Source organism: Haliotis asinina, chromosome 5, assembly GCF_037392515.1.
Source record: "Haliotis asinina isolate JCU_RB_2024 chromosome 5, JCU_Hal_asi_v2, whole genome shotgun sequence".
NCBI lineage: Eukaryota > Metazoa > Mollusca > Gastropoda > Lepetellida > Haliotidae > Haliotis > Haliotis asinina.
Window position 1 is genome coordinate 43,106,438 of NC_090284.1, and position 23,261 is coordinate 43,129,698.

The 23,261-nt window shown below is 39.2% G+C and overlaps 2 protein-coding genes across 4 annotated transcripts in view; one reads left to right on the forward strand and one right to left on the reverse strand.

Annotated features, from left to right (window-relative positions):
* Positions 1-3,513: 3,513 nt before the first annotated feature.
* On the reverse strand, positions 3,514-19,726 carry LOC137284542 (uncharacterized). 3 transcript variants are annotated; one of them, XM_067816384.1, is made up of 5 exons: positions 12,508-13,042; positions 11,240-11,316; positions 11,016-11,141; positions 9,314-9,427; positions 3,514-5,743 (listed from the first exon to the last, which is right to left on the reverse strand). In XM_067816384.1, the coding sequence occupies exons 2-5, from the start codon at positions 11,295-11,297 to the stop codon at positions 5,691-5,693; spliced, it is 351 nt and encodes a 116-aa protein (XP_067672485.1). In that variant the 5' UTR covers positions 11,298-11,316; positions 12,508-13,042; the 3' UTR covers positions 3,514-5,690. The 3 variants fall into 3 exon arrangements, with proteins under 3 accessions (XP_067672485.1, XP_067672487.1, XP_067672486.1); XM_067816386.1 differs by lacking the exon at positions 12,508-13,042 and adding an exon at positions 19,706-19,726 and having other exon boundaries at positions 5,455-5,743; XM_067816385.1 differs by lacking the exon at positions 12,508-13,042 and adding an exon at positions 11,459-11,665 and having other exon boundaries at positions 5,455-5,743.
* A 2,014-nt stretch (positions 19,727-21,740) lies between these two features.
* The window catches only part of LOC137284541 (spermatogenesis-associated protein 20-like), a 38,454-nt gene continuing 36,933 nt past the window's right edge, over positions 21,741-23,261 (forward strand). The window contains exons 1-2 of the mRNA XM_067816383.1: positions 21,741-22,127; positions 22,639-22,758. Coding sequence (XP_067672484.1) covers positions 21,904-22,127; positions 22,639-22,758 — 344 coding nt within the window. The 5' untranslated portion in view covers positions 21,741-21,903. The remainder of the gene's footprint in view (positions 22,128-22,638; positions 22,759-23,261) is intronic.

Below are 23,261 nucleotides of genomic sequence, written 5' to 3' on the forward strand. Positions count from 1 at the left end.
CTCAACAACTAACTAAAAGCACAAATTACGAAATATGTCCTAGAAATGGTGTTTAAGGAGGTTGCATACAAAATATCAAAATGTCAAGAAATTGCTAGATTTGGTATCATTTTGGAGACAAATGTGCGTCAAATCTAATTATGTTTTAAATATAGCAAGTCACCACGGCAATTGTTTAACAAGTGGCACCGTCCGTAAAAAGTAATGTGTCATTTAAGGTTCCCCTAAAAGTACTGCTAGACACATATTAGATGATCCTGCGCACTAAACGCATTTGTGACAAGAAATACGGTACAACGAATTGGGCGAGTACACTTGGCTGCTACAGGTAGCTTGACGATTATGCACGTGCAATACATGCTAACCGTGACATGAAATCAACACCGCACATTCCTTCGAATGATAAGACTGCAATTTCAGGCATAAGATACTGATATTCCACGCTAACCTTTAGTTAAGACGAAGACAAATAGATGATTGGGGCATTGGCAAGCATTTTAGATATTCAACAATTTTGTTTAAAAACAGGAAAATGTCACTTGCTTCGTGAAATGGAACGGTGGTCCTAAACATATTTGCTCAGTATATTGTGTTGATTCAATTCGTTGGGATTGTACCTGTTCCCAAATCGAGTGTGCTATAACAATTCATGCGTGAAACGCACGGGGAAAATGAACTTCTCGATATTTATCAGACAACCTGTCTCCCTCTTGTTTCACTTGGATCGTTCTGTGGAGCGTTCCCAAGTACGCAAATTGGGGTCATTTGTCAGGTCGTGGATCATCTTATATGTGTTTACTAGTAAATTGTTTGATTTTATTATTCAGTATGTATTGTTTATAAGGATATTTCAGTATTGATATGAAATAAAGCAGGAAAATCAATTTTCAAGGCAGTATGTAGGATTTGAAAGATTAATGAACTTCTACAAAAAACAGGAATTTAAAAATATACATTCATCAATGAAAATAACTATTTATGTGACTGGATTGTTTTATAGAATGAAGTTTTATATAGTGAATTTACCCACGACTAATGCTAAAAATATATCACCAACAACATTATCTCTAATTAAAGCTGCATACCAAATTAAATTTAGTAAGGGGAAATATCTCTTGTACAGGACAAATGCTCGTGTGACCAAAATATAATGCAGTGTGATTAGAAGCAAGATAAAGGAAAATAACTGCGTAACATAAATACGCCCTCCTACTGTCACATCCCGTCGCATACGGCATGCGCACTAACCACGGTATCGAAGCTCGTTAAACCACTGTTTTTCACTCAATCTCAAAGTGTTTAAGCGGTAGCTAATTTCCCATAAGGTTTTTTGGTGTGGAGCCGATATCTGACATCAACAGCCTTGGTATTGGTGGATTAGTACTATATGCCGACTATAACCATACACAGTACATGGTAGCAACGTCTCAGGGGCTTCATCACAAAGCGGCAATCTGTGTAAATGACGCAGGGATATTTAAGGAAGGGGTATTTTATGGGTGTATTGATGCGCACTGATGAACAAAACCACCGACGCATAGTCGTTAAGTATTATGCTTATATATGTATTTATTTCTTATTGGATATTTTAAGTGCACTCAGTTGTGTACCCAACACTACAGGTTGTGACAACACTGAACGAGTCTGTACACAAATTTTCCATCATGGTTTTTACACCCCGTCATGGGTGGGCTCTATCCAGATACCTCAAGCTTGTTGGATCACCAGCCTGGCGCTAGATGGAGAGTATCGTAAAACCATGGAAACCATATAACATCCTTTTCTGCTATTGGTCGAGAGAACTGATGTGAGCGTGATAGACTTTACATTCACGTGGACAACTACTCGTGTATCTGTTGGCCTTGGAGGGCATTGAGAAATCGGCTCCAGGTTTATAAACTGGAATTGTAGGTCACTTCCTGATAACCATACGTATGATTGTGCTGTCAGTTATGGCCTTTGTTGCTGATAATTGCATGGATATATGGTAAATATAGATAATGTAGGTAGATATAATGGGACTCCATACATGGAAAAGTAAAATGTCAAGGCCTCATGTTTACGCATACCAGTGATACTATTAGTGAATACAAATTACGTTATTGGGTTTGTAAAACACAACGAGATGAAGTTTTTTGGCGTTGAAGCGTCTCAGGGTCAATAGGAACCTTTTCATGAGATTTTCACAACATCATTTCCCATGAAGCCCTGCATGGTTGTATCATTGAAGGGAAACTATATGAAGGTAGTGCACGTATTAAAGGGATCGAGTCGCGCCACCATGTTGGATGGATACTGCCTATACTGGACATCCTCAAACATCCACTGTACAATCTATGTTTCAAATTTGTACAAGCCAGAAAACTATGCACATAGGTAAATTATAAACATACTTAAACTGGAATTACTAAAATGAAGATGTAATTAGTGGATTAATAGTAAACAGTAGTTAGTGAATTGGACCGAACACTTACACATGTGCTACCAGCAAAATATATTTTCTCGATATTTGGTCATCTCAATTGATTGACGTTTGTTCTTTTAAACAATGAACGGCTAATGAACCGTCAGTAATGCCGACCACTCAGGTTATTGTGTAGGTCAGTGGGGGAATGTCTCACCATCAGGTGTCCATTTCCACTGCCGCCAATGTACCATTTCAGCACATTTGAGACATTATTAGACCATGAATGAAGTTGTCGGTCACTGGACGTCCAAGTAACCATCTCTAGACTGATTCTAGACTGCAGTGACCAAAGCTAAGAAAATTCAAAGATTTCCAAGGATCGTTACCCCGTAGGGCATGTGTGGGATAAAATGAGTGGACGTCTACGCCGGAAACCGAATCCGACAGATCCGTTCGTGATTTGGCAAAGGAGTTCCAAGGGCAAGCCATTTCTCGATCCTCCCCTACCCCTTTTGATGTAATGTGTTTTGATGCAAATCTGTTCTTGTGTTTCTAGTTGAGCATACCCTTGATTGAGTTTGTTAAACTGACCCACGTCAACACCATAGACATTAAACATGATGTTCTGATCTCAATAATCACCTATTGAAATTTACATGGAAACATTTCACAGTTGTTATATATGTTCAAATCGAAAAAATAAACGATGCACAGTTCCTTCTTGTGGTTCGTATATATGCCAAGATAAATCAGATGCGGCGCCATCGTGTGGAAAGTAACAGGTTCTGGCGCTAAACAGAAAGCCGTCACTTTTCAGGCAAACCACCATACATGTAATTCAATCTTAAGCAGACTGCTCTTCATCTTAAGTCACTGCACATTAACTCGATCGCTCAAAATATCTTCCCTAGAAAACATTGACATGTCATGTCCAGCATCCTCTGCTCTTTAAAGAAAACTGTCGTGTTTTCTTCGTGAATTTTGACACGGTGGTGTCGTAAGAACAGTGGTGGTGGTGGTGGTGGGGGGGGGAGGGCTCTATGATCTGACATGACTCTTTGTGTCAACAGAAAAAGAATAAGGATGGACGGCAACAGTATAATATATTTGTAGATTTTACTTCGAGCAAGCGTTCATTTCTGAGAAACTGCCCAGTTTGTTCTTTAAAAGCACACATATGTCAGCTCCTCTTACTCCTACACTTTGAATAGCTATGGCACCGCAACAATGATGTTCATAGACACTTCTCGGCTATGACAATGCATGTACACAGGGATCAGCTTTGTCTTCGTGTTGCTATGGCTTCAAGGTAACTAGATCAAGTTTATATACACCGAAACCTCATATGGAAAACTGTACATTGGTATCTGATTTGAATTGAAAAAAAATTCAGATTCGGGATTCGAATCCCCAATCCCCAATCCCCAATCCCCAATCCCCAATCCCCAATCCGTTTCTAACTTCATGTTCCTAGTAAACTAACTCATTGACTCATTGTCCTTATCCTATCTGGCCACATCAAAGATGAAGAATGTTACATTTGTCTAGCCCAAAGGAGATGTCATCACCAAACTGGAATAGGCCCAACGAAGAATCGCGTGTTTTTCAGTGTGGACACAAAATAAAAAAAAACGTCATCCAGGCGAGTGAGAGATGCTGAGGATCTCTGCCAAGGATGTTCAGGATGACATCAACCTATCTCTTTGTTAAACAAGCAGATTAAAAGATTTTATGAAAAACGGGAAAGGAAATATGAGTTCAAAGTTCTGCACCTGAGAAATCCATCTCAAGCTCCGTTAATACCTGTAATTAATTCATTAATTAAAGACTTGCGAAGAGTAATCACCGGGGACCTCACAATTTACAGATTGGCGATGGGGTAGCCTTCGCCCGTCACGCCGAAGACCCGTGTTCGATTCTCCACTTGGTTACAACGCGTGACACCCATACCTGGTGTCCCCCGCCGTGATTTTGCTGGATTATTGATGAAAGCGGCGTAAAACTAAACTCACTCTCTCAATCACTACAGAATCATAAGGACGTAGATTCAGCAGTATCAGAGATTTAGCATGTGGGGTTATCTAACTCCATATTCAACTCCCGTGAGAGAACACCACAGAGCTGTTCCAAACTGAAATCGACTACAAAGGCACTTTCCAGATCAGTTTGTCATCCACAAGGACTAAGTCCAATAACATTGTATAAGCTACAGCAATCGTTGGCTATACTAAGAGCACTATTCGGTTGTAAACTGTGGACCAATATCGCCAGTCATGAGATGACAGCGCCGGAACCAACGTTTTGACCTAAAGGTCATACAAGGCCTCCTCCGCCACATTGGAACTGACATATGCAGGGCACTCATCGGTTGGACTTCACTGGAACCACATATTGATGTTAAGAAGCTCCTCTTTCTGGGACAGCCATGTAATGACAAGAAACACCTGCCGCACCAGATCCTCAGGATAGGTGGTATTTGCACGGACATAACGGTGGAAGACCCAGTGCTGGTTTCATATCAGACATACAAAGAATCATCAGAATACATAAAGTACTGGCACATATGGAGAACTATCTAAAGTCAGACACATTCGAAACGCCACTTTTGGAAAAAATGTTAAAGACAGCAGTTCATAACACAGATTTCACCAACTGAAACACACGTCTCAAACATGACCCTGACCTTCAACACTTCAAGACCATCCACCCAACACTGCGACCTCAACAGGTCGGCTGATCTCCAATGACTATCCTTAACTGAAGACAGCAGCTTTAACCATCATAAGAAAATGTGCGTCATGAGGCCTGGAAGAGACACAGGGGTATGCAAACGATGTGAAAAAGTATGTGCAGACCTCCTACTCATGGTGTATGTCACCGTGAGCCGGCTGCCAACCTGTGGGATATCCTGTGGTCTGACATCAGCTGCGTTGCCCCTTTGTGATCAGCGTATGTCTTCACGGGAAACCAGATGTAGACACTGTTGCATGCCTTTTGCATGCACCAATGCAGAACGATGTAGAAACCAGCCAACTATACGCCAAGACTGTCATAAAAGATTTTTTTTTATTTTCACTTTTATTTTTCGTAGAGCACAGCAAAGTACTTTAAACATCCTAATCTATCTGTAAATCTATGTAAATAATCTTTTGCCATGTCCTAAAACTCTCCTTTGGAGGAAATAAAAGAATATATGACCTATGTTGAAAGTGGGCCCAGATCTGTTTTACCGCGCGTGTATGTGTCGCCATAACCCATCGTTGTTCGAACTTCGAGTTACCCCTCATGCATCGCATATTTTGCACCTGTTGAAAGCGTCTGCACATCCGAAAGGATCTGGAACAAACAAGACATGATTAATAGCATTCTCGTCACAATCAGCTACATTCTGTCTTTGTTTTACGTCACACATAAATGTCGTTTTCTGATTTGCTAAGCGCTCGTCTATGATTTTCAATGTACATGTACATCATTTGCGAGCGAGGTACATTTCAATGTACTCTGCTGAGGAAGGCCATTCATTCGGTACTTCGGCGTAGTACTTCTTTTACTTCGAATAGCATTGAATCATGCATGATGCACGAAAAGTACCGGTGTTTTGCGAATGCAAATCGATGAAAGGGAGACAACTCTAGATCTGTTTTTCTTGTGTGCAAATTATGGCGATGGCTGCGAAAGGATGTGCCTCGCATTCCGATAAACAAAGTTTAACAAAACGTTCAAATATAGTCCCTGTGAATATTAAGAAGGGGAATTACACCGCGGCGACTTTACTAAGACAATAACCGTGGAAAACAAAGCATGATGTAAGATTCCAATCGTTTGATTCGCACAGGTTGTCTGAAGTGTGAGATCCGATGCCCATGCTTCAAACAGTTCGAAATTAACACTGAGGTGTTCGGTAAGATAAATACGTTGTTGACTGGTCCCTCAGTGCCATCAACAAACATCGAGGGTACATCAACCCATGCCCCTTTGTGACCAGTGAACAACTATGATATAGGTAAACTATCGAGTCTGGACTAGTGACTAATACCAACGTCAATAATTCTCCATCCCCAATTCCCAATTCCTCAAAATGCCACGTCACCCATCCGAGATTTCTCTTTCTCTCAGTTCTTATCACCCAACAAACAAGAGTGAGTGACTGAGGATTTATTTATTTAATAATTCATGTAAAATGTTCGGAGCCGATTACACTTGCCTTGATAATTTGTTCAAGATATAGTCTGGTTCATAATTATTGAGAATTTTTCTTCTTACTTTGAGCTATCCTAACACCTCAACTGATTCACTGATACTTAAAACTAAGTAATGGTATAAGGGAGGTAACTCATCTTGGCCTACTGAGTATAGTACAATTAGAGTTACCTCCCCTGAATTTGTAGCAGACGTCATTTTCCTCAGCACTGTCAACAATGTCTGCTGAAGATAAAAGAAGGTTGATTTTTGAGTTGTGTAATCAAGGAATTGATGATGTAAATACATTGGCAGAGAGAACAGGAACTCCTCTTTCTACTGTGTATAGGATTTGGAAGAATTTTAAAGAGGGAAAGGATTTTGGGCACCAGAAAGGAGCAGGGAGACCCAGATAATTGGACTGGCTGGGAATTTTAGCGTCTAAAAAGCAAAGGGCAAGCATCTCCAACATCAGGTATGAAATAATAGAAAGGGGATCAACAGTTGTATCAAAATCTACAGTTAGAAGAAATTTGATTGATCTTGGATGGGAGAAAAAGACTGGAATTCCTTCTCCTCTCATGAAACAAGAACATAAAGACAGGCGTGTTGAGTGGTGTTTGGCACATGAAAACTTTGACTGGGAAAATGTGATTTTTACTGATGAAAGCTCAATATGGGTATATCCCAATAATGTGAAAATATGGACAAAGTCTGCGTCAGCACCGTTGTATCGACGACCTAAATACAGCCCAAAGTTTCATGTATGGGGAGGGATATCCTTATTAGGAACGACCCCGCTGTGTGTGTTTGAGGGAAATCTGACAAGTCAACGCTACACTAACATATTAGATAATTTTCTCCTTCCAAGTGCACATGTGTTTTATGGAAATGACTGGATTTTGCAGCAAGATAATGTTCCTAAACACACCGCAAAACATGCCAAGCAGTGGTTTCAGGAGAAAAATGTGACTGCATTACCATTTCCTGCATATAGTCCTGACTTAAATCCCATTGAGAACATTTGGGGGATGATGAAGGAATGTGTGAATCAAAAGGGGTTGACAAAAATTGAAGACATGAAGAGAGAAGTGGTCCGATACTGGGACAGCATAACTCACGAAACACTAACCTCTCTGATAGGAAGTATGCCTACCCGTCTTAGACTGTGCCGTGAAGCTCAAGGAGACTTGATAAAATATTATATTGTTACCTACACAACATGAAAAGGTCAGTTCACTTTCACAATACATTCAATTTTATCTGATTTGTTCTCGTTTAATAATATGAAATGCTTTAGCTATTCTCAATAATTTTGAACCATACTGTAAAAGTATGTCAATGTGACATCGTTCATACCGTTATATCATCTGCGTACCTGTCTGTACCTCTGTTGGATAAATATCACACCACACATTTATCTCTCTGAGCAATCCTAAACGTTGAACTCGTTACAAGTGTTATCAGACACCCTACTGTATTTCGCATACAACACAAACAAAACAAAACAAACAAACAAACAAAACAATCCAACAGCAAAACCCAGTGTCTTAACCATGTACTGCTTCCTTGGATATGTGCGTTATATACAGCAAATTATCCTACATCATTAAATGTTATCGAAAATAGTTGGATGTATTGAACATTCATCGCCGAGGTAGCATCAAAAAGCAAAACTATCAAAACTGAAAATCAAAACAAACTTAATGCTGAACAGAAACAAAAGTGTAGAGATTATGCCATGATAGTTCATGTTATAGCGATTTCAGGCGACGTTCTTGATAAAAAGCAGTCCTCGCATGACCATTGCTTAACACATATTGCAAATTTAAACTTATCAAACAGCTGTTTATTATCATACATCACAAGAAAACATGGAATGGAATGTGAGGAAATGCAAGTGTAGTTTTACGCCGCTTTTAGCACTATTCCAACATCATCACGGCAGGGTCACCAGAAGTGGGTTTCATGCACTGCGCCCATTTGGGATATCGAACCTGGGTCCTCAGCGTGGCGAGCGAACGTCTTAACCACTAGGCTACCCCACCACCCCCACAACTGAATGGAAGACTACAACAACGTCTAAAAGTACACACCATCATACAATTACAACACAGCACAACACCTCAGGTGTCTGAATGAGTAATTGGGGTTTACATTTATCCAACTTACCTACAGGGTAATGTCTCACTAACCACGATCTTCTTCAGGTTTGGGTGAGAGTGGTGTGTGTGGTGGGTGGGTGGGTGTGTGGCGGGGGAACTTTGTGTTAGTGCGTGCATGTATTTTGATATCAAATACGCATAACGGCGGGGGCATCAGAAATGGGATTCACACATTGCATCCATGTGAAGAATCGACTCCGGATCTTCGACGTGACGAGCAAATGCATTTACTACTATACTACCATGCCGCCCCTCAATTACATATATCGCCTTGACAGGTTTTACATATTTTTCAGAGAATGTTGATATTTATTCCAATTTTCTTTTAGTTTGTAAACAATAATAAGCAATATTAAATTGTCATGGTAACCGTTGACGCTATCATCTAAAACATAACCTGAGGTAAATTTTGAGACGTCGACCCGTGCCATATTTTTATGAAATATGTCCGTTCGACGATGCCGGAAAGCGAACCACGACTTTTTCATCTCGGGTCAGATTTCAGGTTAGATGTGTAATCAGACAGCATATTGTCAACTATTTAGTACAGTTGTATTCTCACCACCTTCCACAGCCGTAAACTGCTCGTTCCGTTGACATCGGTAAAGCTTGCAGCCGTTACTACCTGCTCGGATGTTGGAGCCAACAGTGTAGCACAAGCCCTTGTATGCACATCCTGAAGCACCATAAAAATGTAACAATAAGTCTGCATATTACAAACAGTTCACAATAACATTAATAATACATATGTATATCGTTATATAATAGCCTACATCATACAAACATTTAACAATAAACTTAGTTTAACAGAAGGTTATAAAATACCGTAAATTTTCAGCAACATGATTAAAAATAAATTATCATAAATTACCATAAGTCATACAAACAATAAGATTAATAATAGCTATAGGTTATTATAAATTAACCTATTCATTAAATAATAACAGGTTATCCTAAAATACAAACATTTAACAAGGTTAATAATAGCTATATGTTATTATAAAACAACCTAATCATTAAAAAATCACATTAATAACAGGTTATCATAAAATATCCTAAGTCATACAAGCACTTAACAAGGTTAATAATAGCTATAGGTTATTATAAAATAACCTAATCATTCAATAATAACATTAATAACAGGTTATCATAAAATGCACATAAACATGTTTAACTATAAGATTAATTATACAGGATGCGCACATTTATATTAGACAAGAAATTTAGACATTCGTAGATGATAGTCCTACGCTATACAAATCACTTATCAATAGAATTAACACAAATACACTTCAAATTCATATTCATGTCGGTACTTCCTGAGAATCAGTTCTAGAATACTTGCTAATCTATTATCAACACGATTACGAAGAATACGTTTATATTGATAGTCCAAGTAACATTTATAGCCTAAAGAGATTAAATGAAATATGAACTGCAAAATTCTTGAAAATGAAGCCAACATTCAGCAGTACTCTACTGTAAATCAACCTGTATTATTGCTCCTGTTTTGTACATTTTTTAACATTTGGTAATGGTTGCTTGGTTGGTTGTAGCTTTACGCCACGCTGAGCAATATCCCAGCTATGGCGGCGGTCCGTAAACAATCGAGTCTGGACCAGACAATCCTGTGATCAACAGCATGAGCATCGTTCTACGCTATTGGGATACGTTGACACGTGTCAACCACGTCAGCGAGCCTGACCACCCGATCCCGTTAATCCCACTTACGACAAGCATAGTCGCCTTTTATGGCAAGCATAGGTTGGTGAATGCTTATTCTACCCCGGACCTTCACGGGTCCGGGGACAGGGAATGTAGAGAGGGAACATAAGTAAACACAGAGGGTTAAACATAAACAAACATCGCCTTTAGTCGTCTCTTACGATAAGCATGGGTTGCTGAAGACAAATTCTAACTCGGATCTACATGAGTCATTTAACGTGGTATACATATGTAGACAGAAAATTGTATATCCTTGTAGGGCTTCTTTGAATGTCATTTAGACGCTGAAATGGTGGACCTACTACGTATTTATTGCAACGGATGTGATGCATAGTGAGTATAGATACTAACCCTTATCAAAAGAAAAAAACCGGTGCTAGCATCTAAGTCACATGCGTATTGCAATAAAGATGTTGGCTATCCATAAGAGATCAGTTCTCTATATCCTTGATAAAGATAGATAAATTAATGACACCAGGATTGTTCTCGTCTCGTTTGAAAACTGCATCAACTAACTAAATTGCTGAGGTTCAACTTACTTTTGCTAATGGATCTTATTCGTCCGTTGTAGCACTGAAGTTTGGTACAGCGGTTCAAACCCAGGAAGAGGGTACCGTCGTCAAGGGAGCGACCCATGTACGAACACCCAGATCCTTGACCGGCATCTAGAGGGGAAACATGAGAGTGGTGAAATGGCAGTCTTCCTACCCAAATATGTTGTATTTGTGCGACATCTCTCGGGTTACATGGGTATAACAGTTACCTGCAACAGCGGTCACCAGTAACAGCAGCAGGGCCGAAACGAACATCAACTTTGTCATCTTTATCCTTCAGACGAGGCTGGAAAAATTTGCATTTGTTTAGAGCCTGACCAGTATTATTATAACTAATTGTGCACGCTTAAGGGACCAGAAGTGATTCAGGTATCAGACGTTTTATCACTTTATTGAAGCCCACAAGCACGCCTATGGTACCGACAAACCTTGCCCCGGGATTCAAACCAACGATCACAGATCACTGGCGTGTCCAAGGGAAGCAACTCTCCCCAGCAAACTGTGGCGCTTCAGGCGATCCGATTGTCCGTGCCTCCACAAGTAGATAAGATCATTTATCATCTATTTTCGTGTTGACTTTGAATGCTTCAGCATTGTAAGTACAATGCATTACACGAACGTCATGGCAGGGCATTGAGAGCAGGAGCGTAATCCACGTGATTATATGTATTTATCAACGTTGGAGGTTTCTTATAATTAGCCGACACTTGTATTCCTGGACACTGCTGTGAAATTGCTCAAGAACGAATTTATGAGTGAGTGAGTGAGTGAGTGAGTGAATGAGTTTAGTTTTACGCCGCACTGAGCAATATTCCAGCTATATGGTGGCGGTCTGTAAATAATCGAGTCTGGACCAGACAAACCAGTGACGATCTGCGTAACTGGGAACCGATGACGTGTCAACCAAGTCAGCGAACCTGACCACCCGATCTCGTTAGTCGCCTCTTAAGACAAGCATAGTCGTCTTTTGTTGAAAACCTATTCCACCCCGAATCTACCACGGGACCTTCACTGGTCGAATTTATTAGAACAGGAGCAGATTTTATGTGATCATTTATAATTCCTTAAGAACTTAAAACTGCTCTAAGTTGCTACGCAAAATAGGCATCTTAAGACTACACGCGTGTGCATCGTATATATTACCACATTAGAAATATTTCGAATGTGGGGAAAACTGAAATATTTTGAATTTATATATATAGACTAAACATAGATATTGTTGTTCGAGCTTGCATAGTCATCATTTGTTTCTAGGAGTTCTAGATGGTAATCTATATATTTAAGATAGTCTAGTGGTCAAAGCGTTCGCTAGTCACCCCGAAGACCCAGGTTCGATTCCCAATATGGGTACAATGAGTAGAGCCTATATCTAGTGTCCCCTGTCATAATATTGCTGGATTGTTGTTAAAAAGCGACGTAAAGCCATACTCACTCACTGACTACTGTCTACGTGAAGACGTTAATTTAGAAGACTCACCTCACGACAACGGAAACAAGATGACTCCAGTAGCAGATACCGCACTAAACTATTTTTCTTCGTCCCTGTTCAAAACGGTTATAGTCACACATATGTGAATTAGGAAGAATTATCCATAATTGACCAACAAATTACAACGGAAAAACCTCATTCCGCTTAATACATCAATTACACTACGTAATCGATGATAATTGGGTGATGAAAGCCCTCGCATGAATGTTTATTTCAGAAACAACCCTGATGTAATCTTAAATACCATGTGTGCTACTGTAACGGATACATCATAGCGTGGACGCTGGGACAGGACACGGGTTACCTCATATAATTAGGCGTGCCACCAATACTAGCTCTTAGACTTAGATGTCAAGTATGCTGACGGAAAAAAGTAACTGTGCAGGACATAAAGTTGCATAAAATATAAGCTAATTGAATAAAATAAACCTAAATAAACATGCAGCAAGCACTTTGCGTGTAATATGATTTCACATACCGCGACTGGCTCCTTTGTGCACAATGAATTTACATTTATGTTCATGTTTGGGTTTTTTCACATACCTGAAATTGAAAATTGATTATTTGAAAATTTCAACCTGAATCGCGTATACGTCATGCCACGGTTTAGAAGGACATCGTCCCACCGCCGTGAGTATGCAGGAGACTGGAATGGCCCAAAATGCAGTGGCCAGTCAAATTGAAGTTCATTGAAACACGAGCTCTTTGGAGACATTTGCAACATAGAATGGGAAGACCAGGGACTTGCCTCAGACTGGCCGTCCAAGCATGATGTCACCTCAGCCCCGACAACCACATTCAACTGAGCCATCTAAATAATCATCGGATCATTTCTGGCTTACGTCCATCGGTTCCAGGATTGTACATACCGACTGACGGATGGCAACATCGGAGACCCGACTACCTGCAACACGTCCTATTTTGCTCCAACGTCACCGACAGGCGATCTTTTTCGATGCAGACAGCATCTACGGTACAGGGGACTGGATTGAGGTGATGGAATGTAATTTCACGCTTCAGCAAGAGAATGCCCGTGCACATGTCGCTCATGTTGTGACAGATTTCTGACAAAGCAGAACAAACTCATCTGGTCGGAACTGGGCCCCGTTTCATAAAGCTGTCATAACGCTCCGACTGTCGCACCTCCTGTAACACAGACTTCTACATAGCCAGCTATAACAAAGACTTAGCGTTAAAATCGCTTTGTGAAACTGGGTCCTAGGCCCTTATTCTCGTTTTCGTAGCCCTAAGAATTCTTAACTTTGATCGTAGCCAGTGCGTTAAGAACGGGTTTAAGGAGTTCGTAGGACTAAGAACGTTTCTAAAATAGCTGGCCAGGTCACTAACGGGCATGCTTTGAGATGAAACGCTTACGTCAAATCCAGAATCAGCCATTGACGTTAGCTAAATGGGGAACATTCCAGGCCTCCTTTTCACAAAGTTCTCGTAAGCCAAAGATCTCGTAAATTTTCTCGTAGTCTTCCTTCGTCCAATGTTAAAGTTTAGAATTAGCAATCCTTTGCCCGTTTGGAGCGATGCAGTAGTTTCTGTCCAACATTACCCGTCATTCCGATGCTGGAGTATAGGCGTATCGGTCAAGATAAATCGACATAAACCCCACTTTTTACTCAGTCTGTATTTCTTATATTGCAAATAACAGAAACTTGAAATTGCCATGGGTGAAGACTGTGCTCCAAGCCAGAAGAACAGCATGTCTAGACGAAAAATAATGCTAATAGAACCTAGCTTTTAATACTGGCTTTTTCGTATTTTTTTTATTGAGAAGTTCCTTTGAACTTGAAACTAATACCCTTGATTATGTCAAATTACACAGAGCAGTCCTGGTGTCGTGATAGTTGATAGGATGTTTAGTGTGCACCCAGCGTTCAACGCTGACAATGTTTACGCAGACAACATTAATGTTTCAGTTTTTGTTCACGTAAACACTCTATCATCATAGCTAACGAGTGAGTAAGTGACTTTAGTTTTACGTCGCATTCAGCAATATTCTAGCTATATGGCTATGTATCTATGTATGTAGATAATCCAGTGATCAACAACATGAGCATCGATCTGAACAAATGTCAACCAAGTCCGCGAGTCTGTCCACCCGATCCCATTAGTCGCCTCTTACGACAAGTTACTGAAGGTCAGTATTCCAGCCCAGAGCTTCACGGGTTCATAGCTGATGACGCTTCTGGATGCAGTGGAACGGGGAAATGGCCAAGGATTTGAAACTTCAATCAATTTTGTCAAATTAACAACTCGCTAAAAAACAGTACTATTCTACACGGTAAATAGGCATAAGGCATAACCTACGGTTTATAGTTTCTACACATTTAGGTCATTATTCAGATAAACAAAGTCCACTGCTTCTATTAAAAGTAATTTTATAAAAATAAATGAAAAAAATAAAAAAGGACAGCATCATATTTTGCTCCTTATCGTTCTCTAGTGATATATGACTAGTCACCAAGGTGTGCGATCAATTGTCATATTGCTTACCTATTTTATCTGTAATAAAACCATCCTCTTGTCGTCTGATGAGGGATACGACGTCATTCAGTGGCCGAATCAGTATTGTCGGTTGGCCTTTGAAGGTGGTCGTTGTCGAGCACGAACATCCATGACATCCCTGGGGAATTCTATGGGGGATGTGCCTGGAGAGCGTGGCAGATATTGTAGGTATCTAACGCTAAGGCTTCAAATGTCCCTTAACAATGGCCAGTTGTGTTTTTTTCTTGCCCAGAAATTCCTCCTCACACCGTAACACCACTCCACCAAACGCCACGACCTCATGAACGCAACGGGAGAAGAATAAATGCCACAAGGTCCGCTGATGACGTCACCAAATCCGCTGGTACCAGTCTTTATTGGGTGTTATTAACATTGATTAATCTGGGCCGAGATTTTGGAATTACCTTTTCGACGACCCTTCCATGCCGCTGTCCAGTGAAATGGGCGTTTTAGCGTTAAGACATGCGAACGTTAATGTTAATGCATGGCTATCCCATGCATCCAATTTGTCATCAAGATATTGAAATTCTAATCTAACACCGTACGTTTCATTTAGTTAACGACAATTGCAGGTTGGACCACACTGTAAGCTTCCATTTTGTTTACTACAATTACCGGTACAGCCACACTGTGACGCCATTCCTTGAAATCGGGTCTCAGTCATCTCCCTCGGTAGCCAGATTTGAATGATGAATCTCAAATACCACCCAAAACGTTGCCATAACATACACATCATCAATGTATAGCCTCTTAAACTGATGGTCACTTTGATCAATAGAACCGGGCTAAGCCGCCGATTCATTAGTGAGTGTTTGACATCGCTACGCTTAGTTTCAAAGGGAAACGATCATTGTTAGTTTGATTTTTTGTTTGACGTTTGACTCAACGATATCCCAGCATTATGGCGGCGGTAAGTAAATATTCGAGTCTGGACCAGACAATCCAGTGATCAACATCACAACAATCCATCTACGCAACCCGAATCTGTATAGGTAGAGGGAAACAAAGAAAGTTATAACATAAAAACTATTGCAGCTAACGTGGTGGCTATCTTTAAGAGATATGGAAAATAGTTTTCAAGATACCAAGATATCCGTAAGATATCAAAAGTGGTTATTTAACTATTCTATATTTAAATGAGCTGTCCTCATGAACTTCTCCAAGCTTTCATTCCCTCTCCAAATTAACTAAATTTACGGAAATCTTTCGTTATTTTGCATCCATTGTGTGCAGATATCGTATGTGCGTGAATGAATATCAATCAATGAAGGAACAAACGAACGAGCGAATGAATGAATAAATGAATGAATGAATATCTCAGTCTTTTTAGAAGGTGGGGTAATCTTGGAACTGTCACAGAAACATCACATATAACTGTAAAGCTAAATGATATTGGTGGCGAACACATTTATTGCACCGACTTTCCTACTCAGTCAAAAAGGTTAGTTCTATGTTAATGAGTTCACAAACAAATGGCACACGGTCTTTGAACACCTAATTAAGGGCACGTCATTAGTAATCATGATCTTTACCAGGGCGAAACAGATCCAGGAATTCGTGGGAATGTATTCCACGTTCAAGGACTTTATTTAACACACAGCATCCCATCACCATACTCCCTCTGTAATAACTAACAAATAACAAATAACAACTGGTAAACACTGGAGTCGCTAAAGTTTTATAAAAGTTTTTATTTCAATAACGAATTCCCTGCCAGTGCCTGATTACAGCTATTTTAGTTTCTTTCAATGATATTAAACCCTACCCAACCGTTCTTGTCATCGGAAACAACTGACACATTCACTGGAGTTGTTAAATTTTCCTTTTTTTTAAAATGTTCTTATTTTAATAACGAATTTCCTGTCTGGTTACAGATATTATAGTTTGTCAGCCAAATGATTGCCTTCCTTCACCTTCAAATCCATCCTCCTTCCCACCCCCACCCCCACCCCCACCCTCTCCCCCTCCATAATGTAACAACTGAGTCATTCATTGGGGTCATAAACGTTATCCTTGTTTTAATGGCGAATATCCTGTATCATAATACATATTATAGCTGTTTTTACCGAATTACCGTCATTTGGATACATTTAAACATTCAGTTGTGATGCGAGCTGCGTTTACATGGATATCTCATCCAAAACACGCAAATACAAAGGTGAGAGGTGGAATATTGCATAATACGTCATGGGGAATATTTCTAGACTAACGCTTAGTCTCCGAATACATTGTTTTGATAAAACAGCTAGCGGTTTAAAACATGACTGGTGTGGAAATAAAAAGCGTCGCTTTGACATATACTATGATGAAAAAACATCAAACAAGCAAAAATGTCATGAACGTCCCAAACATATTTTATACAACTTAGCATTACACTTTTAAATGAATGTTAGACCTTGCCACAATTTTAAATGCATTTGTCTGCTAGTCTCTTACAGTTTAGCCTACACTGGTTATCCTTCTCAGCCTGTTTATTGGTGTGTTTAAAGTGATCGTGTTTCTCTGCTTAATTTCTTTTAACCATGCTGTAAACCTCACTGTTGTAAAAAGACTATTTCCGCGATAGTGGTCCGGTTATCCTATGTCCTATATCATTGATATGTAACAATATAGTTGGATACTCTACACTGTGTATTGTTCCCCTTTATCCTGTGGTGTACTGATCAAACTTTTTTTCGCCTTTAACAGTGGGACACAATCTGCCCGAGAATATATGACCCAAAAACCATATTCATCGAAAACAACGTTAACTGACTCACTTCTGGGTTCTCTCGTCATTAAAGGAACGCCCAATACACCCAAACGAAACACCCACCAGGCGGCCAAGCCGATCTATAAAGAGAAGGGAAACGACGATGATCCAAATTAATGCCGTCCAATCTCGATGCTTAGCTGTTTTGGCAAACTGTTTCCTCCCATTCTCAATGAACGATTGACCCCTTTTTGTGAAAATTTTGAAATCATATATCCCTTTCGCAATCTGCCTTTTGCAAAGGATTTTCAAAAAAAGATAATGTTTTTATTATACAGTGTCTTATTACTTCGCTGCAAAAGGTTATTTTGTACTTTCATCGATTTCTCTAAGGCGTTTGACAAAGTATGGCGGGCTGGACAAACCTATTACACTGTGGGATGAAAGGAAAAGTATTTAACCTTATCCGAAATATGTATAATGACATTAAATCATGTGTTATGATAAATAAGATGAAACCAAGCTTCTTTCCCTCCCTGTCGGGGTTCCGTCAAGGACAAAACCTGTCTTCCCTTCTTTTCACATTTTATCTTAATGGTCTTGAAGAATAGTTCATTTTAACCGGTGTGATGGTCTGAACCTAGAATGTGCCAATGATCATGTGACCATTTACCTTTTTAGTGTTGCTATATGCTGATGACACTGTACATTTGACCGAACGTAACTTCTATCTGCAGATGGCACTTGATTGGTTTTCCCGTTATTGAGACTTCTGGAAACTTGCAGTTAATGCAGATTAAATTAAAATACGAATCGGGTCCAGCGGGCAAAAACCCAGATTCCTTTATAATCATTGCCACATGGAAATTGTTGATAAATATCTCGGGATTACACTTTATAGAAACGGAAGAATGATCAAACATGCTGCACATATGGATAATAAAGACTCAATGTCCTTATTAAAACAAGAGGGAAATATTTACCTTTGGATTGTCTTATCTCTTCCTTCGATAAAGTTGTTCTCCTGTTTATTTAATTGAACTTGTACACTTGAAATGTCTAAAACTTGCATCAGGTCTGAAGATGTCAACACCCATAGTTTATAGTTTACTGCGACTTTGGGAGAGAACCCTTACGGATACAAATGCATAAATGTGCTATAGCAATACTGGTGCAAGTTTTCATGCCCCAATCCTACCAATACAATTGGTTCATTTATGCTAAACTACATGATTAGTAAATGTAAACATGATTGTTCTTATCCATAGCTAAATTACATCAAAGACATTTTGAAAAACTTTTGGTATCTCGCATTGTTTCGAATCTCCACATCTTTTTTTCATTAGAATGGTTAACAGGAAAGGTGGTTCCAGTTTTGAAGGACCAGTTTTTTCAGTCCTCGAGAAGCGACAGTCGGGATTCCACGAAAGGTGTCTACTACTCGATTATCAAAGATTCATCATGTTTTGAAAGAAAATTATTTATTACTCACAGGTACCATTTATAAACCTTTACTATATTTTTGAACAGGTGATCACAAATAGCCAATAGAAAAGGGTCGCTGGTCGAACATTCCTTGTGATGAGAGATTTTGTAGATCGTGTAGTCCTCAACAAATTGGCGATAAATTCCATTATTTACTTAAATGTAAGGCATTGGCGAATGAACGTTCTTCATTTATTAGGGATCATTTTTATAAATGGCCTAACATGTCAAAATATGAGCAACTTGTTGGGAATACTAAGATACATGTCCTGAAAAAACTGTCAAGATTTCTGAACCTTGTGTAGGCCATCGTGTTGTAATTTCTACATAACTATGTGCAAAATGTAACTCATGTACAACCGCTGGTGGTTCCTTTGAGTTATAAAAAAGCGTTGGTTCCAAAGAATCTGGCGAACTTTCCATGATCTATCCCAAACATTGCGCACAAGTTACAGTATCGAAGCAGGGCTGTTTCCCCTTTTCATAACTTACCTGCAGCTGATCTGACACTTATACTTCCAATACCAGCACTAATTCACTTTCGCTCGCCACTGTGTGTATACAGTAGTTGGCCGTAAGTGAGTCATAATTAATAAAGTTCCCATAGACTCGTATGTTAATTAACTCTTGCAAGAATAATTTTCATCTGTCGGACTGCTTTCAGTCCTAGCTGGGAAATCATTTCAGCTACATACACATAATTTCAATTCAGTGTTTTCCGATGATTATTACGAAAACTGCGACTTTTTAAACAACATAAATCAGACATACCAATCAGGTTTAACATGGCTGTCAACGGTATAGATTCAAATGAAGTTGTTCTGATGGTGTTTTATCAGGTGTCATTCAATAACTAATTAACAGAAGAACTAGTTAAGAAAATTATGTACACGTAGCTGAAGATGATTTCCAAGATGTCAGCAAAATATCAAAATAAAATGACTTCTACTCAATTTACAAAAAATTATGGAAATCTATGGAAATTTCATTGATGGTGAATCAGTTATACATGGAAAAGACTCAGCAGAATCACAGCCTGTCTCGCAGTCTCGAACCACATTATTTTCCCGACTGTCCAGTCCTCCCTGCAATCTAAATCTCTAAATGACGCAAGTCTAGATTAGCTCAGGTTCAATCACTACGATGGGCAGTTAACTGTGGCGAGGTCATGAGATACTGGAGTCCGGATGTTGATCAAAAAAAGCACCAAGTCAGATATTTGTTTTAAAGGATTACTTTTCTGGATATTTTGTTTTTAAACATATTTGAATGACATCAGATGATACAGATTGGGCAAATGTTGTCCAAGTTATAACGTCTCTTCCATAACAACGCGTTTATTAGGTGTGCACACTTTAGCTTATCAAATGTTTGACAGTGAGAAATGTGCAGTTAGGTAATCGTTAACTGTTAGATTTATCACTCCTAACTGAAAAAAGGAATGCGCAGACAAGTCGTGGAATGAGGACACGAATTGTCACAGAGCATCCCAGACAATACAGCGGTTTACTGTGTTCTTGTCATTGAGAAATGTCTCTTTGTTTGTTCAATGTCGTAATCAGCATTATCCTGTTATATGGCAGCGGTCTGAAAATATTCGAGTCTAGACGATACAATCCAGTGATGAAACTTTCATAAAGGCAGATGTCATAATATGACGGCATGTTCTCAGTCATTCAATGCCGTGTTTTACATATACTTGAAATAATATTCAAAGCATCCGTAGACCATGGATGTGCCTTGCACATTTCGTCTGTTTCTGTTTAGGAGAATTTCGTTTAAAGCACTGTTCTTTTTCACAATATTGGCATGTATCAGCGCGACTGCTGGCATTTTTACGTTATATCAATGCGTTTGTATGGTATATATCGACAATTAAACAAACTGGAGCAACAAAGTATTTTTGTTTCAATCGTTGGATACATGATGCATTCATCCTGTACTAAATGAAGCAATAGAGCTGCTGCTCTGGACGACCCGTGAAGATTACTTGGGAAAATAGGTCTTCAGCAACCCATGCTTGTCATAAAAGGCGACTATGCTACAAGTAAGAGGCGACTAACGGGATCGGGTGGTCACTGGCTGACTTAAATTGGTTGACACTCACTCACTCACTCACTCACTCACTCACTCACTCACTCACTCACTCACTCACTCACTCACTCACTCACTCACTCACTCACTCACTCACTCACTCACTCACTCACTCACTCACTCACTCACTCACTCAGGGCAGTATTACTCTTTTCCCCTCAAAACACAATGGCTCCAACATCTCATGTCTGTTACGTGAATACGTGAAACACGAACATTTGGTCAGAACATTTGCATCTAATATCTTTCTGATACGAGGAAATGTTTATAAATAAATAAATAAATAAATAAATAAATAAATAAATAAATAAATAAATAAATAAATAAATAAATAAGACAGGTGAAATGAAATGGGTAATATGCTCTTTTACAATATGGTGATAAAAATATCCGAGTCCCTATATTATAAGGGAGATAACTCTAATTACGGTTCTTTCTAGAAATTAACTCCCCTTGATGTGAGGGCATCTGGGTCGAGCACCTGCAGCAGACGAAATAAATAACTGCAGTTTCTCAGTGAATGCTTGAGCGCGCATCTCTAAACAGTAACAGGTGTGTCAGTTTTGTGAGTACATTTCGAAGATTAATGCTGTCAAATGTGGAATAACATCCGAAAGAATGTCAGGAAGTTATATAACGAGGTAAATGTTGCTTGCCTGACTTGGTTCAACAGCAACAGTTTTGCATCAAATGTCCTTGTTTTATCCCGATGTTCTGCGCCCCGTGATCGTCGAACCTTCAGCACCAACTTCCTCAACGTTGACAAAGGGTGTGTGGAGTATTACGCGAAACAAAGCTTCATCCCTTGGCACGTAAGCTGGTACGTTTTTTGTCATGATTGTCGTTTTTGTAATAAGTCATTGAAGCGGAGGTAAAATCGCAATGTTCACCATTTACTCTGTTCATATTCAAAATGAAAAAAAAATTAAATACTCTCAGGTTGATATAAAAAATATTCATGATATATATATATATTATTAAAGCAAATTAACCATATACTGTTGATGTAGCTCCCTGTTACATCAATACAAGACTGACATTTTGTGGTGACTTGCAATTTGTATGCATTGTAGCATAGGCCTTGACTCTGATATATATTTGGAAGTATGACCTAAATATATAAGATATAGATGCATTGTAGGTATGGTGTGAAAGGCTGGGTATGTACCAGTACAGAAAAGAAATATACACTAACGTGACAGTTAAAATGATTGCATACAAGCTACCATTTCTATTTTGAACTCCCCATCTCTGCACTGATCAAGCATTCTTTGAATTTGTACTGTCTCTACTCCACTTTTACTTCCAATAATAAATGTTGCTACCCTAAGGTCCAGAAGGCATATTTCCACAAGTAAAACCATGGCCTCTACCTCAAGTAGCCAACAGAATAGACTGGCCCTTGAAAAGTCTCCATATCTTCTTCAACATGCTTCCAATCCAGTGGACTGGTAAATATATGCATGATTGCCAATTTGTTAATTGTTTTGTTCGCTTTAATTGATGTAAAATCTGATGCTGTTTGTACCCATAGAGCTGTTCTGAAAGGCATGTTTCAGTCTATATCTGATTATACTAGTTTGACTATAGGCCTATAGGTTTTTGGATTCTATAGTTCAGTGTTTCACCAGATGCAAATTATTGTGAAATTCGTGTTATGTGAATGGAAATTTAAAATGACAGCTGTCAGCAACTAATATACACTGAATTAAAATGAATGTTGACCGTTTTACCATTGAGCTGCATGTTAGTTTTTAGAAGCTTCAGTTAAATTTAATAATGTATACTGTCAACCCTTACTAAGTAGTCTCTCAAACAAAACTGCTCCAGTAGTCATTTGGCAACTCCTTTGGTGACCCATCTCTAATATATTTACTTGCATCAGGCCCTTTTTCAAGTATGAAGATATTTGAAATGTCTTTTCCTTTGCCCTTACTTTATTGTGGAGATCTAC